The 17,331-nt window shown below is 38.3% G+C and overlaps 1 protein-coding gene across 1 annotated transcript; it reads right to left on the bottom strand.

Moving 5' to 3' along the window:
• Positions 1-2,872: 2,872 nt before the first annotated feature.
• Positions 2,873-4,552, bottom strand: LOC119768578. The gene has a single exon (XM_038258611.1). It carries the CDS (start codon positions 4,550-4,552, stop codon positions 2,873-2,875), a length of 1,680 nt encoding a protein of 559 aa, XP_038114539.1.
• Between the last annotated feature and the right edge of the window lie 12,779 nt (positions 4,553-17,331).

Here is a 17,331-nt window from a genome sequence, read left to right as displayed (position 1 = left end):
AAGAGAGCACACGATTTCGAATCAAACTGCATCAATTATTCAATATTGTTGAAATTGCATATAGGACATTTATGCGAAAAGGGCCAGAAAATATTTAAAAAATGTTGGGGTTGATGATTGTTCTTGGTTTATATAAATTTGGTAGACTTCACAAGTCCTTTAAAAATGAAGAAACAAACGTTATGATTTGCCTACAAAGAAAATTGTAGCTTTTTGAAGCTTACATTAGCCGCAGTCGCAGCGTGGGTTTGTCCAAACCCAGGCTGGCTCTTTCTCTTGAGTCGTCCTAGGTATAATGGAGATTATTATCGTTTAAGGCTTCCTGCATGTTTTATGAGAAATGCGCGCCCGGAGAGAACATGTCACAATTTCACTTTGCTTAGCTCGCAAATGTATTTAGTACCGGCTGGCCGTCCATGAAGATATCCCTGGTGAGGTGAAGTGGGACCACTCAAGAAAGATTGGCATAGTGTAAAACTTGATTTTCTTGCGATAGAATGACAACCAATTTGTTTTTTTTAAATTATGATTTTTTACCCAAGTTGCCCCTTTTCAGCAAACAGATCTTCACATGTCCTAAAGGTGCATCACGGTGCGAGAGCTCGTACGTGAGAAAATTATGAGCATCCGGCTTTGCGTCATGCATCCTTACGCCGTAACGTGTCTAAAGGGCTCGTTCAAATACCACGCAACACGGTGGGAGGAGCGAGAGGATATCAGCATAACATTTTCCGTTGCGTAATACCTGAATAATCCCAACCGGCTTCGAGTACTCGCGTGGGCGTGTGATCCAGGTGTGAGTCGTGACCGTACATTAAAACCGTCATGACTGCGCTATTCCAGAAATGTGTGCGACGAAAGTCCATCATTTCTAGTTTCCTGGCTTGAATAGAGTCCGTTTTGCGATGCCTGTCCGTCGGGTCGCATGTTTTTTTTCGCGTCGTTCGTCGTCGGTGATTTTGTCGGGTGAGTGCGTGCGTGTGTGTGTGTGTGAAGGTGCGGCTGGCTCTGGTTGTCACGATGACAGTCGAGGCAGTCCGTTTTGTGGTTACCTGTATGTTTGTCTATTCCTTTCTATTGACGTGGCTTTTTTTCTTCTAAGTTAGATTGTAAAGTTCAAATATCGCGATCGTCTTTCTCGTTAGTCAGTCGGGTTTCTTTGTGCTATGTTTCGCGATTGTTTCATGGGAAGATTCGTTCTTAATTGCGTTAGCATAATATAAATTATATTTGACCTTTCGTTTCCCGCGAAATCACATTTTAGCATTATAGCTCGTAAAGCACGGTGACAAATATTGTTTCAACGCGATTGTTCAAGTCCTTCAGATAACTCATAACTCATCAGTAATTAATTGGTCGCTCATCTAATAAAAACTTAAAAGTATAAATAGCCTCAGGTCAACTCTACGTAAATGTGTTACGCTGAGTATAATATTTCACCTTTTAATTACACACAATTTTGATTCTATCTTTCCACAGCCGGCTGTCTAAGATTAAATCATTTGTGCTAAACTCAACACCAAATAACCGGGAATGGTCTCATCCGCATCATCCGATTGTTTGCCTTGAGAATACATAATACATCACCCTATCACTCAACGAAATTCATTGATTATTGGGCCACATCATCATCCTCTATGATGAATCCTGGCCATTACCCTTTCCCACTAACAAAATCCCAAGTAGTAGTAGTTTTCCGGCACACGCGGGGGTGTTGATATCGTATAGAACCCACCCTTGGTAGCAGCCTGTGCTAACTAACATTCCCGTCCCGTTCCCTCGAGATCTACAAACTGACATGGCGGGCGCCGTTGGTGGCCAATGACTGTTTCCTATTAGCAACGGCTCTAGTTTTGATGATCGTGATGTTTTATCTTTTCAGCGCATTCATGCATGCTGTTGATAAGGGAAACATTATTTGATCGTTGAAGCGTATGACCGGTTGTGTTGATAGGATATTACGGTTCTGTTCAGTAACGGAGAAGGACAACCATGGGTGGTCTCTCATGCTCATGCTCATGCTCATGCTCATTTCTAGTTTCCTGGCTTGAATATGTTGATGCCAGTTGATTTCAGTGGTTGAAATTTACGGAGTCGTCATGAAGCCCTCAATTTAGAATCATCCGTTCTCTTATTATTGCCAGATTTAACTTTATTGTTTAGATTTTCTAATCCTTGTTACAGATTTACATCACAAAACTCACATCCAGACTCTATCTGCACCACACTTTAGATTCTACCCTAATTGAACTATTAATTGCGTTAGATGTTGTAGTACAGCGTGGGCGGGCACCAACGAGGCAGTTGATGAGCATTGCAATTGAAAATGATCGCCCAAACATACCACGTGTTAGGTGCAATCGAGCCGGAGAATCAATTAGTTTTCAATTAATTTATGCGGTAGCCGTGCGGTACAGGGACGGTTTCAAGAGTCAGGAATATTAGCTGTTCAATTTTGTTTATTTTTTATGCTTTCAGTTCCAAGTCATGTTTTCTCTGCGGAATTTGATGAGCTTTTCTTTACTGAACTGAATAAAATCGATACGATGGCAATTATACAAAATCCATATTTGCTCGACACATTGCCTTTTTCCAATCAATCAACCTGTTCAAAATTTAATTTGAGTAAATATTTCTTCCAGCGACAATCAATATCGAGGCAAAAATTAAAAGAACAGAACAAAAAACACATCCCCGGACAAACCTGTCAATATTTGCTTTACGTCGATAGAGTGACAACGGAACGGCCGGGGCTCTGGGCCAATTCCAGGGCCCGCTTTCATCAACGTAATTGTCTTTTCATTATGAATGGTTTGTTTTTATATCCACCGCTAGAATTTTAATTACTTACTTTACTTTATCAGCAACAGGTCTATCGACCCAACGCTGAACTAATCGAAGATTTCCAGGATGCTCGATCTTGGGCCGCTCGTCTCCAGTCGCCCACAATGTTGGCCGCTCTTGCATCTTCGTCGACTGCACACAGCCAACGCGTACGAGGCCTTCCACGAAGTCGACGACCCCGTCCAGGTTCGCTACTGAATATCGTTTTAGCCGCCCGCTCGTCCGACATTCTGGCTACATGTCCAGCCCACTTCAGCCTGTCGTGCTTGATGACTTTTACGATATCAGCATGTTTGTAGTCTTGGTACAGCTCGAAGTTCATGCGCCTGCGCCACCGGTCTCCTACTTGCTTGCCGCCGAAGATAGAACGCAGGATTCTCCGCTCGAAGACCCCAAGTGCTCTCTGGTCAGCCTCCTTTAGCGTCCACGACTCGTGACCGTAAAGAGCTACAGGGAGTATCAAGGTCCTGTACAGCGTGATTTTCGTAGGCGTCCTTAGGCTGCGGGACCTTAGCTGGCTACGAAGTCCGTAGAAGGCCCTGTTTGCAGCACTAATCCGCCGTTTCACTTCGCAGCTCACATCGTTGTCGCACGTCACGAGTGTACCAAGATATACAAATTCATCCACCACCTCATATCTTTCTCCATCTATTTCCACCTCCGAAACACCATCACCTGCACTGCCACGCGCTCTGCCAGCGACCAGATACTTGGTCTTGGCAGTGTTGATGGTCAGTCCGATTTTCGCAGCTTCCCGCTTGAAAGGGACGAACGCCTCCTCCACTGAACGACGGTCGATACCAATGATGTCGATGTCGTCAGCGTATCCAAGCAGCATGTGCGATTTAGTGATGAGTGTTCCGTTTCTTTGCACGCCTGCCCTTCGAGCAGCACCCTCCAACGCTATGATGAACAGTAAGTTCGAGAGAGCATCGCCCTGCTTCAATCCATCCAACGTAACGAAAGCTTCAGATGTCTCGTTGGCTATTCGCACGCTTGATTTTGCTCCGTCGAGCGTTGCACGAATCAGTCTTATAAGCTTCGCCGGAAAGCCGTGTTCTACCATAATCTTCCAAAGTTCGTTTCTTTTGACCGAATCGTACGCCGCTTTGAAGTCGATGAACAAATGGTGTGTTTGCAGGTTGTACTCCCGGAACTTGTCGAGGATTTGTCGCAGAGTGAACATCTGATCCGTCGTTGACCGACCCGCTCGAAAACCGCACTGGTATTCGCCGACAAAGGTCTCGGTCATCGGTCTCAGCTTGCTCCACAGGATGCGGGAGAGTACTTTGTACGCTGCGTTGAGGATTGTGATGCCTCGATAGTTGGCACAATCGAGTCTTTGCCCTTTCTTGTAGATTGGGGTGACGAGCCCGTCTAACCAGTCGGTCGGAAGCTGTTCTTCGCACCAAATGCGTAGGATGATTTGGTGCAGAATCTCGGTCATCCGCGTACCCCCGTGCTTGAAAAGTTCGGCCGGAAGTCCGTCCTTTCCCGCGGATTTCCCGTTCTTGAGCTCTTTAACAGCCTTAGCTACTTCCTCCAACGTAGGCGGTTCCACAGCTTTTCCATCTTCCTCAACGTGTATCCTGTCCTCGACGATTCCCTCTCGTGCCTCACCGTTCAACAGCTGCTGGAAGTGCTCCTTCCACCTAGCCGCCACCGCAGTCTTGTCTGTCAACAGGTTGCCTTCCGTGTCGTTGCACATCACAGGGAAGGCGTGGTTTTCCTTCTTACACCGTTGACAGTTGCGTAAAACCTCCGCTTATCGTTCGCGTTGTACTGTGCTTCCGCTTCGGCAAGTACCGTTTCGTCGTACTCCCGTTCTTTTCGGCGGTGGATTCGTTTCTCTGCTCTTCGCAACTCACTGTATCGCTCACAGTTTCGGCGCGTACCCTTAACGAGCATACGCTTCCTGGCCTCGTTCTTCTCGTCCGTCACTCGCTGGCACTCCGCATCGAACCACCCTTTGGGTTTGCGTCCTCTGGTCGTGCCGATCACTTCGGTAGCCGTTGTGTTGACGATGCTTTGGAGGGCTCCCCATTGCTCGTCCAGGTTACCCGTAGGCGCGTCCTCGTTGATCCGCTCGTCGAGCTTCCGACTGTACTCTGCAGCAACGTCGCTGCTCGCGAGGCGCTGGACGTTCAACCGCGCTACCCTCGCAGTCCGCGGGGTCAGCACGTTCGACAGCCTAGCTCGGATTTTACACGCTACCAGGAAGTGATCAGAGTCGATGTTCGGTCCTCTGTACGATCGGACGTCCATCACGTCCGAGAAGTGTCGACCATCCACCAAAACGTGATCGATTTGTGTGCACGATTCGCCATTCGGGTGTCGCCAGGTGTGCTTCCGAATGTTCATGCGCGCAAAGAAGGTGCTACAGATAGCCATTCCTCTGGCTGCGGCGAAATTGACCAAACGTAGGCCGTAGGAATTTTAATTATCGTCATATTATTGTACGCGCGAGCACACGGGCCCCATCGTTGACCATCGGACGGCGGACAATGGACGCGGAGGAGAATGCGTCCGCAGCGTCCCCGGCGGGAATTTCATACAAAAACAACAACACGACACGACCTCCGTCCGCCCTGCCCAGGGTCTGCGAAACTGTGAAATGATAATAATTATTTCCAACAAGCATAATAATAATACAGTTGGTTTGTTCAGCACAGTCCACCGGGGGACCGGTGCTGTCCCCGATGCTTGCCTGTGTGCCTTCTTCCCCAGATTGTCATCCGACATGGGCTGCGATGAGTAAAGTGCTCGAAAATCTGGACAGACATTCTGTTGTGAAATTTTGCAGAAGTTAAACTCATTTTAATTTTTTTTTACTTATTTGGATAACTTTTTGAATCTGACTTCCATATCAGAATTGTTCAGCTTCTAATTGTAAGTTTTTTGCACATGATTGTCATGATTTTTCGTCGGAACATGTGTAGTTTCTTTTTCCAATATGGTCCTTTGTTTATATGACGTTTTCAAACCCTCGTTTTAAATTTAACTCACTTGACAATACTTTGACTCTAAACGTGTTAATACTTTTTGGTAACGATTGCTTCACAAATTTATTTTAATTTTTAGACACATTTGATGTAGCATCTGAATCTGAAATTCATTAATTTGACTTATATATAAAAAAGCATTCCAAGGTAATGATCAGGTTTCCTTGAAAATTATGGAGGGCTTCATCAATCCAACCTAACCGAATACAAGCAATCCAATACGGTCAGAACCAAGCGCGTGGCCATGACTCCGGTCAAGGAGCAGAAAGAGTCTAGTGTGGTTCATGAGTATATGAAATACAGTATTTTCTCGAGCAGCCCTTTTTGAAAATAAATAAACAAATCTCAATTTTGATCTTGGCCGGAAGAGGTTAATATCTTATCTTAAAATGATATAACAGAAAATTTCGTAAAAATAGGTTGTCGGAAATAAAATAGTTAATATTCATTCCATAATAATTTACAAATTTCTCGGGAGACGGAAAATATCCCGGGATTTTTTTTTCCTGAGATGGGATGTTGGACGCCTTTAATGTAGCATTTAAAGTATAACTTAGTATAACTTAAAAAAAAAGAATTTGAAATTTTTAGATTTATTTTTTCAATTAGGGAAGTAACGAAATAAAATACTCAAATATATTATTAAATATGAAAATAAATTTTAAATGTTCACTATTTTGGATATTTGCTCACTTGAAAAGTTTGTATGCTTTCTGTTTTTTCTTCAATTGTTGAAGTCTTCCATTGTTTACTGTTTTTTTCAGCAATCAAAGTTATGTAATATTTGATTGGAATCGGCCAAATATCAAAATATTGTAATAAGGTAATTGTTACAAAGCGATATTAGTATCGAAATCCGTTATTCATCGTGGCAAAATCTTTTCTTGCACATAAAATAAAAGTTTAATTTTGGAAGTTTGAAAATTTAATTGGTTGAATATTTCCTAGGTTTTGAGTATTGTTTTCTAAAAAATGTGTAAAAATTAGAACCTGATGAAAATTATCCAGAAACTGATGAATAATACCATTATTTTTTTCTGTGTATCAAATCGGAACCATTTTTTCTCGGTTATTAGGCATCGAACAAATTCAGACTTCCTGACAATAACCCAAGTAACCACAAGCACTAACTTGGAACTGTAAATCACCACTAAATCAACATTTACATGTTTTGAGACTCTATATTCATAAGTTGTAATGCTTCTTTAGAGTATTAACTCTAAATAAGCTGGCGCAAAAGTTTTGAAGCTTTGACATTTCATGTTACTCTACAATAACTTTATATCAAATTTTATTAGTGCTTCGTGATACCGTAAACAAAAGGAAAATAAAACCGTTCTGAGTGGTTAAACTTTTGCTAGAAAATCAGAATCTTCTTGGTAAGATAAAGATAAATGTATATGTGTAATATTTGTCGCTAAAACGTAATTTTCATTTGTCAGCAGCCTCCAGTACTGAAGTGATGGTGGTGGTGATTTTCTCAACGAACTTGTAATGAACGATTAACAAACCTCTTGTGGGGGAAATCGGCCAATGCACAAAATAAAGGAAAAGCAACATCATTAAAATGTTTAGTGAAGTGTAAATGTGTGTTGTGAAGAATTTGATCAATTGTGAAATAAAAAAATATCTTAGAAAATGTTTTTTAGAAATCCAACCCAGCAGACAGAAAAGACACCATCTCCAACTATCCTCTTAGAAGAGCATCTTCTTTACAGAGTAGTCAGCAGGCGCACGGCATCATAATCGTGAATTTTCCCTTCAACAGCATCGTGAACTGGATTGGACAATTTGGAGCAAAAAAACAACCCCCACAAGCAATTCCACGCCATCTGTGTTTGAATAAGTTCATCGTTCAAATAATCAACAGATGGCGTTGGGCTTTTTTTTATTTTTGACATTTTTAAGGTACTTTTCCAATGCACATAACTCTATATCCACCGTTCCAGTCGCCACTTTTGGCTTTAATCTCACTTTACAAGAAGATATAGAGTTATGAAACTCTAAAAGGCTTACTTTATATGTTGATATAGAGTTGATTTAATGTTGCGTTTTAGTGTCCCGCGGTTACTTGGGAATAGAACTTGAAAATTGTTCGATCATTTTTCAGTTATTTCCACCTGCTCGGGGAAATAGGGATCTAATAGACAAAATAATTTCCAAATGAGCAATTCTCTACCAAAACCGGAAATGGATTTTATTTTTATTTTTTTTTATTTGGCTCGAACTTTGTGGGGACCTTCCGTATGACCAAACAAGCTATTTTGTTTTATTGGTTGACCCATACAAGTCTCCATACAATTTTGGCTGCTGTCCATACAAAAATGGTACGTACATATTTAATCAGCTGTAACTTTTGAGTGAATTTTCTGTTCAATTTGGTGTCTTCGGCAAAATTGTAGGTATTGTTGAGGGCTATTGAGAAAAAAAAGGTAGGGGAAAGTGGGGCAAGTGTAACAAGCTAAGGAAATGCTCGTTATAACCCATCAAAAACGTTAAAAATCTGTCGGTTTTTTTTATAATCATCTTATTCCAGGTCTTGACTAAGACTTTCATAGAAGAAGTTTTTAAAAAATCCTGTTTTTTAATGTAAAAAATTGATTTTAAAAAAATGATTTTCCGTACGTTCTTCTCAACTAGTGGGGCAAGACGAACAACCCGTTGGGGCAAGAGAAACAATGCATGAAATAACATGTTAATTTGCTAACAATTGAACTGTTATCACTTAGGTACATCAGATTAGAATGTATTTGAAACGTTTCTTTAATTTTTAGATTAATTAATTATATTTAACTAAAAAAATGATCGTTTATACAAAAACAAATTATTACTTAGATGAAAAAAAGGAAATTTTCATAATATCACTTTATTTTGTACGGATTTTTTTTTATCAATTGTTTATCAGTTTTTAAGTACTTTTATGTATTTATTTCCCAATAAAATATGATGTTGCAGCAATTCGTATTTTTCCATAATAAAAATCCATATGGTACACTTGCCCCACCTGGACAAGGTTTTTTAAAAGCTCTCAACAAAAATAGCCAAAAGTTAAATCATACTTTATAATAGGTGCAAGTCATTGGTAGGGACACTACTGATCTAGGAAAAATAGCATTTTGATAAAATGAGCCTTAAATCGAACCCTAAGCCTTATTTTGTACTTTCCAAATATTATAAGAAAACAAAGGTTTTGAAAAAAATTTCACTAAATCTCATGCCCCGTGGCGTTTACGTCGTTTTGACGGTTATGTGGTAGTAGAATCAGCTAATTGCATTGCTAGCAACAATTCCTCATACTGGAAATAATCAAAATTGTAAAAATTACGGCCGTACGAGCGATTGTTCCTCTTGCCCCATATGGTCGTCTTGCCCCACCTTCCCCTACACGGAAAACATATTTTGAAAAAAAAATCAAGACTAGGATTTAAATGGGCGTAATATTTAAAATTTTCGAACTTTTCAAAAAATTTTTTTTTAGAAATGGTCACTCCTGGTCACTATTTTAAAAAAAACGAAAAATTATTTTCAAAAAACGAAAAACGAACTTTTGCATGAAATTTCGATTTTTTTCTCCAAAAATCACTGTTTTTTCAAAAATTCATAACTCGGCGGCAGATTTTTTTGACCATGTCTCTTTATGGCTCAAAAGTTGCGGGTTTTTGTCCTCTAAAACATATCAAAAATTTTCTGAAATCAAAAAATACGTATTTTGGGACCTTGAGTTTTTGGTGAAAAAAATGATAAAACAATCCGCAAATTTTTGTTTTCCGTGTACCTGTTTTTTTCTCAATAGTCCTCAACAATAGCTTCTGTGGTCATAGGGAAGGTGCCCACAAAGTTTGAGCAAAATCAAAAAATGCAATTAAAATCAAACTTTGTTCAGTGTGATAAATCGCTCTGTGAACCATACTAGTGCACAACCCGGGTAGGTCCTTCACACAGTCGGCAGTGTCGCGGCTCGGACAAACACGCCCTCGGCCGAACAACAAAACGGTCGGTCACAAGCGACCTGTGGTGATATTTCCGCTACACTTTGTTTGATTTCCAGTGAATTCCACCCGGTGTGGGGTCACTTTGAATGTCGAGGTGTGCATTACACGGTGTCCAGGGGGCTAGGGATGCTGCCCTAGGGTTGTTCGAAATCAAAATTTCGGGGATTTCATTTGTGTAGTCAGATAGTTTCAATCCATTTTGATTGGCACAGTCATGAGAAAAGCTATTGTCCACGTTTGAATTAAATTATAGTTTAATAGAAATTGAATTCTGAATAGTTGAATGCAGAATGCATAGGAATTAAAAGGTTAGAACAATGAAGGTGAAATTCGATTCGAAATTGAAGCATTTCCTTTCTCCAATAAAATCCTCCATCGAGTTGCTCTCGTCTAGTGGCAAAGATTCCACACCATTATAAAGGTCTAGTGGGTGCAATTATTTTCGTCCCTGGCGATTCCGGTTCCGGTGGGAGATCCTTAAAAGTGCACTTTTATCCGTTTCTTGAGCAGGGAATCCACGATCCATGCTGGAACAATTGAAAAGTATGAGCGTTCTCGGACGTTCCGAGGAGGATTTTGCAGCGTGTGAAACGCCGCCGTGTAATGAAATTTATACAGAAGAAAACGGTGAGGACGATGCCTTGGTGCACATGTCAGACGCCTTTCCAAAGCAATAAGGATAATGTGAGTGAGGAAAAAGGATACCGAGCTGGAAAATCTGTTCTATCTGGTTCGGAGGAAGGAAGGAAGCATTTTTTCTTCTATCCTTCCCTGTGGCACTTTATAGGATTATTTGACTTTAATGAGATATAAAAAACGTGATCGGGGACGGATAGAAAGGTTATGTGTGTTATTGGACGGATAAAGGACATTGATTGAAGCTGAGTGGCCCGGATGATCGGTGCTATCAAATGTCGTTGATGGCTCTGAGCAAACATGGAATGAAAGGTAGTTGAACGACATTGAATTTCATTTTCTTTTGTTTATTTATTTTATAAAACCTGTCAATAAATAAATTTTTGCAGTCTATCAATCAATCTCTTTAAGGATATTTTTCCCAGCAAATTTATCGAGAAGCTTCTATGAACGCTTTCCATCTAATTAGTTCAATAGTTTTAGAGTGTTATCAGTTCTGTTAATATAAATTAGCAATCTCGTTAGCACATCACCTTACCTCAGACCCTGGCAATCGATTATCATCATCGTTTGAAATTTGCAGCCCATACCGGAGAGTACGTGTTTCCGTATCTTCTCCGAACAATCTCGGATCGAAATGCCACAGACCAGAGTAGCGTGTGTGTAGTGGGTCATTCGAGCCTGGGAAGAATTAAGAGTTCTTCTCGTCGAGTCACTCGTTCGGAATCGGTTCAGACGTCTGTGTGTCCGTGTCCAGTCACATCTGCCGGTGAGCTAGGTATTTTATGATTAACAGCGCGTTTGTGAAATTTAATCCATAAAATGCTCTTCCAGTTGTCTTGTGCTCTTCCGGAGTCGTCTCTCTCTCGGCCCTTGACGACTGCGAATGGCATCCGACATTTCGCATATCGTGTGTGTCTGCTGAGCTGCGCACTCCTGCAGTCATTTGAATTTACCTCGGTTTCTACGGAACAACGAGCCTTTGAGTCTCGGAGATCCGTCCGACGATCTGTCAGACCGCTTCTCGAGAAATAAGCCCAGCTTGGAAATGCCAACGACAGACCTCGTGTGTTGTACGTGTACGTTCAAACGAGTTGCGCTTCGTAATTGGGATGCTGAGTTGCTGAGGAGATAGAAGCAGCAGATTCGAGTTGAAGAGGGAATTGCTTCCAATTCTACACGCGGAACACGACATCGCACTGCACACTTGTCTAATTGTTTTGCATATGTGAATTTGAAATCTTTTATATCTTATCAAGTGCAGAGCAACCTCAAATAGGGGTTTTGCGTTGAAATCAGTTTTTTGTTCATCACTTCATTGTTATAATTAAGGAAAAATTAGGAAAGATTTTTTAAATTTCTCATGTATTTCTTGGAAAAGGTTCTGATGAATAATTTCTCAACAAAATCGTAAACTAGTGCGAGGCTCAATCCATAGCTTGATTACTTTTCAAAAATTATACAACTTGAAGGAAATAATAATTAACCAAAATGGCCAAAATGATCAAAATGATCAAAATGATCAAAATGATCAAAATGATCAAAATGATCAAAATGATCAAAATGATCAAAATGATCAAAATGATCAAAATGATCAAAATGATCAAAATGATCAAAATGATCAAAATGATCAAAATGATCAAAATGATCAAAATGATCAAAATGATCAAAATGATCAAAATGATCAAAATGATCAAAATGATCAAAATGATCAAAATGATCAAAATGATCAAAATGATCAAAATGATCAAAATGATCAAAATGATCAAAATGATCAAAATGATCAAAATGATCAAAATGATCAAAATGATCAAAATGATCAAAATGATCAAAATGACCAAAATTATCAAAATATTTTGATCATTTGTTCAAAATGATCAAAATTTGACAAAAAATTATCAAAATTTGACAAAAATTGAAAAAAATTGACAAAAATTATCAAAATTTGACAAAAATTATCAAAATTTGACAAAAATTATCAAAATTTGACAAAAATAACCAAAATTATCGAAACGATCAAAACGACAAAAATGACAAAAATGACAAAAATGACAAAAATGACAAAAATGACAAAAATGACAAAAATGACAAAAATGACAAAAATGACAAAAATGACAAAAATGACAAAAATGACAAAATGACAAAACGACAAAAATGACAAAAATGACAAAAATGACAAAAATGACAAAAATGACAAAAATGACAAAAATGACAAAAATGACAAAAATGACAAAAATGACAAAAATGACAAAAATGACAAAAATGACAAAAATGACAAAAATGACAAAATGACAAAAATGACAAAATGACAAAAATGACAAAAATGACAAAAATGACAAAAATGACAAAAATGACAAAAATGACAAAAATGACAAAAATGACAAAAATGACAAAAATGACAAAAATGACAAAAATGACAAAAATGACAAAAATGACAAAAATGACAAAAATGACAAAAATGACAAAAATGACAAAAATGACAAAAATGACAAAATGACAAAATGACAAAAATGACAAAATGACAAAATGACAAAAATGACAAAAATGACAAAAATGACAAAAATGACAAAAATGACAAAAATGACAAAAATGACAAAAATGACAAAAATGACAAAAATGACAAAAATGACAAAAATGACAAAAATGACAAAAATGACAAAAATGACAAAAATGACAAAAATGACAAAAATGACAAAAATGACAAAAATGACAAAAATGACAAAAATGACAAAAATGACAAAAATGACAAAAATGACAAAAATGACAAAAATGACAAAAATGACAAAATGACAAAAATGACAAAATGACAAAAATGACAAAAATGACAAAAATGACAAAAATGACAAAAATGACAAAAATGACAAAAATGACAAAAATGACAAAAATGACAAAAATGACAAAAATGACAAAAATGACAAAAATGACAAAAATGACAAAAATGACAAAAATGACAAAAATGACAAAAATGACAAAAATGACAAAAATGACAAAAATGACAAAAATGACAAAAATGACAAAAATGACAAAAATGACAAAAATGACAAAAATGACAAAAATGACAAAAATGACAAAAATGACAAAAATGACAAAAATGACAAATATGACCAAAGTGATAAAAAGTTGGTTATTTCGCCATTCCAGATTGTCAGGAAAACTTAGTAGTTTTACAACATAACAGCAAAAAAAAAAAAAATTAAAGAACAGTCCACCGAGACGTCAAAAATTGAGTCATAAAATTATAAAAATAATTATGAGCATTTTATTTTGTTTTAGGACAATAATTACTTCAGTACATGAACAAGCTGATTCTTTTTATTGCAGATATTTATTACATTGAATTTAATATAGATTTTAGAGAGATGATCAAATTTTCCAAAAAAAAATATTGCTGGACGAGCTCAACTGAATCACCTCGCAAGAAATTAAATAAGCTTCGAGCCTAACCAAAGCCACATCCCTTTTCGTCAATCGATATTCGATGGCATAATTGAAAATGGAACTTATCGCTGCCGGGTCAAAGCTTCCAGAGTGAAAACTTTCGGACCGGGCTCCGATTCCGTGAACCCGCAAACCGCACAATCAACTCTCACTTGACGAAACCAGTTCATGCCCAATCCTCACTGGTTGAGTATAGTGCGAAAAGAGTGCGATCTGGAGAAGCTGCTGCATTCAATTTTTGCCGCCCTGTTTCGGCGGAGCCCCGCTCGAGGGGGTTGAGAAAAAGTGAATTTCCGACCTCTCTCTCTCCCAGGGACCGGAACCGCAAAAGTTAAAATCAAACCCCTAAATCAACCCGATCGTCTAGAAGAATTGCGGTTTTCCCCGGCGGAGCAGCAGTAGCCGGCATGGTGTCCGACCGATGGTCCGTGTCCTCGGAAGTCTGGTGGAGGCCTCGGGCTACTCGGAGTTTAAATTTTGTTTCGAGCTGCACGGGAAATTTAGTTTAAATCTTATTTCAAAAAGTTGTTATCATTCACACAAGATAAAAAATAAATTTTCAAAGGTGTTTTTAAAAGTTAAATAAGATTTTTAATAAAAAAAACAACATTCTGTTTCTCTCAGTGCCCAATTTCGCTTTTTAAACTCAATAGTTCTCTAACCACTTTCGAGACAACCCCCAGCCTTTTTTCCATAGTGGAATGAGGCCCGGAAGGGGTCCTCCACAGCTCTCCCGGACTGTGGTTTTACTCTGTTTCGGGGGCAACTTTTGGCCAGATTCGAAAAGAACGTGCATCATTATTCATGTCGGTGGCGAAAAACTAAGGGTCGCTTTTTTTCTCTCTGAGGGGCGGAAAAGTGTTTCTCGACGCACTAGCAACGAGCCCTTTTTACGAATTGAGCTAAGGGAAGATTCTTGTGCCATTTTTCAACAAGCTTTCCAGAGTGCGGTAAATCGTTTGGAAAATTTACCGTTTGTTTTGCGGAACGATTTATTGTAATATCGTTGGTGGGAAATGATGATCATTAGAAGAACATCGGCTGTAGTAATAATATATTGGCTTTAAGAGAGAATCAAATTTTACGATTTTTTTCTTGATTGAGTTTGAACTTACTTTTACAGATGAGCGAAATTTTATTTTTTGCTTGGACGAAACATACTTCTTCTTTACCTTGTAAAAAAAGGAGCCATTTTACTTCATTGGTTTCTGCTGTCCAAACAACAAAAAATTAGAGTATCTTAGCCGGCGACTTGACATGTAAAAGAAATGTAATTTATTATTGGAATATAATGATTAATAAATAAAAAGTGCTATGAGCTACTTGCATTTTTTTATTCGGCTGAAACTTTGTTGGTGCATTCGTTATGAAAAAGAAGCCATTTGTTTGTTCATACAATTTTCCATACAAATTTGGCAGCTGCCCATACAAATATTAAACATGCAAATACAAAAATCTGTATCTGTCTTCGGCAAAGTTGTTGGGACTACACTGAAAAAAAATGATACACCATAAAATTTTTATGGTGATTTTTAATTTCACTTTTTGTCACTCGATTTAAAAAAACTATTTTTATTTTTTAATCAATGCAGATTTTTTCGAAAAATTGGTCGCAATTATGTTTTTACTTTATTTTTCGAGTTTGCAATCAAAAAGTACATCAGTGAAAATTTTATCAAGTGCACCGTTTTTAAGAGCGAGTCCACGAGCAAAGCATACCCATCTCGCATCGACCTCACCAATCTGCCTGAAACTTTCAGGGGTTGTTTGTTCATATAAAACTAGCATCTGGCCAAAATATGAGCACTACAGGTCAACGGGAAGTGGGGCAAACCGGGACACAAAGTTTGAAGGTTCGAAAACGTCAAAAATCGTAAAAAGGCTGTAACTTGGGCAAAATTCAATTTAATTTCAAAATTCAAAATGCATCTGGAAAGACTTAAAAAATTGGTTGAATCTAAAGGGAGTTATTGGCATTTTAGTGAAAAAATAGCACAATTTTCAAACTCAAATAAAAAAGTGTTCCATCCAAATATCAACTCGCTTCGACCTGCAGCTTGTAGGGGACATCTGGGACTACCATCTGAGACTGAGAACGCTTTGGGTAAGGCAGTTTAACATATTAAATAGACACTTTTACTTTTAGTGAATTTTTTGGTTGTAAATTTTTGCTCGGGACCCCTTAGATCTCATTTTCTGATGATAATTTAATCATATTCGTGTTCCTGAGACAATTTCACAATAGAAACATGCATAAAAATGTTTATTTTCATCCATTTTAACCCTTTGAAAAATGAAAGTAAAAAAAAAATTGAGATGCTGCTTTTTTCTGGTGTCATCTAGTATCCTTGGAAACGAACTTGAATTTCAATAAATGTGAATCGAAGATTTTTTTTAACTTTCATTTATTAAAGGGTTAAAATTGATGAAAATAAACATTTTTATGAATGTTTCTATTGTGAAATTGTCTCAGGAACACGAATACGATAAAATTATCACCAGAAAATGGGATCTAAGGGGTCCCCGAACAAAAATTTACAACCAAAAAATTCACTAAAAGTAAAAGTGTTTATTTTAGGTGAAAAACTGCCTTACCCAAAGCGTTCTCAGTCTCAGATGGTAGTCCCAGATGTCCCCTACAAGCTACAGGTCGAAGCGGGTTGATATTTTGATGGAACACTTTTTTATTTGAGTTTGAAAATTGTGCTATTTTTTCACTAAAATGCCAATAACTCCCGCCTTATCCACTGAGCTTCAATCGGATGGTGAAGTAAAACGTCGGTCCCGGTTTCTCCTGTCTCGTCAGAGGCGCTGGAGCAGAAATCCCACGTTAGAGGAAGGCCATGCCCCGGGGGGCGTAGTGCCAATAGTTTCGTTTTTTTTTTCGCCAATAACTCCCTTAGATTCAACCAATTGGGATGCTCTACCTTGCTTTTTGTTGCATTTTTTAAGCCCTTCCAGATGCAATTTGAATTTTGAAATTAAATTGAATTTTGCCCAAGTTACAGCCTTTTTACGATTTTTGACCTTCAAACTTTGTGTCCCGATTTGCCCCACTTTCCGTTGACCTAGAGAGCTCATATTTTGGCCAGGTGCTAGTTTTATATGTACAAACAACCCCTGAAAGTTTCAGGCAGATTGGTGAGGTCCAAACGACGTCCCATACAAAGGGGTATGCCCTGTTCGTGGACTCGCTCTTAAGTTATTGCCATTTTAGGCAACTTTTTTGACATTTGATTGGCATTTGATGTCCCCTTAAACATATCAGAAAATAAATAATAGGGTTTTTTTGCAAATCAAGTTTCAGTGACAAAAAGTAAAATAAAAAAAATACATTTTTACCGTGTATTATTTTATTTCAGTCAAAAAACTTTGCAGAAGACACCAAATCGATCTGATTAAATTTCTTCAAAAGATGT

This window comes from Culex quinquefasciatus, chromosome 3 (assembly GCF_015732765.1).
Source record: "Culex quinquefasciatus strain JHB chromosome 3, VPISU_Cqui_1.0_pri_paternal, whole genome shotgun sequence".
In the NCBI taxonomy this organism is placed as follows: Eukaryota; Metazoa; Arthropoda; class Insecta; order Diptera; family Culicidae; genus Culex; species Culex quinquefasciatus.
The sequence above is the reverse complement of the archived record's forward strand: the minus strand, read 5'-3'. Positions and strand labels throughout refer to the sequence as shown.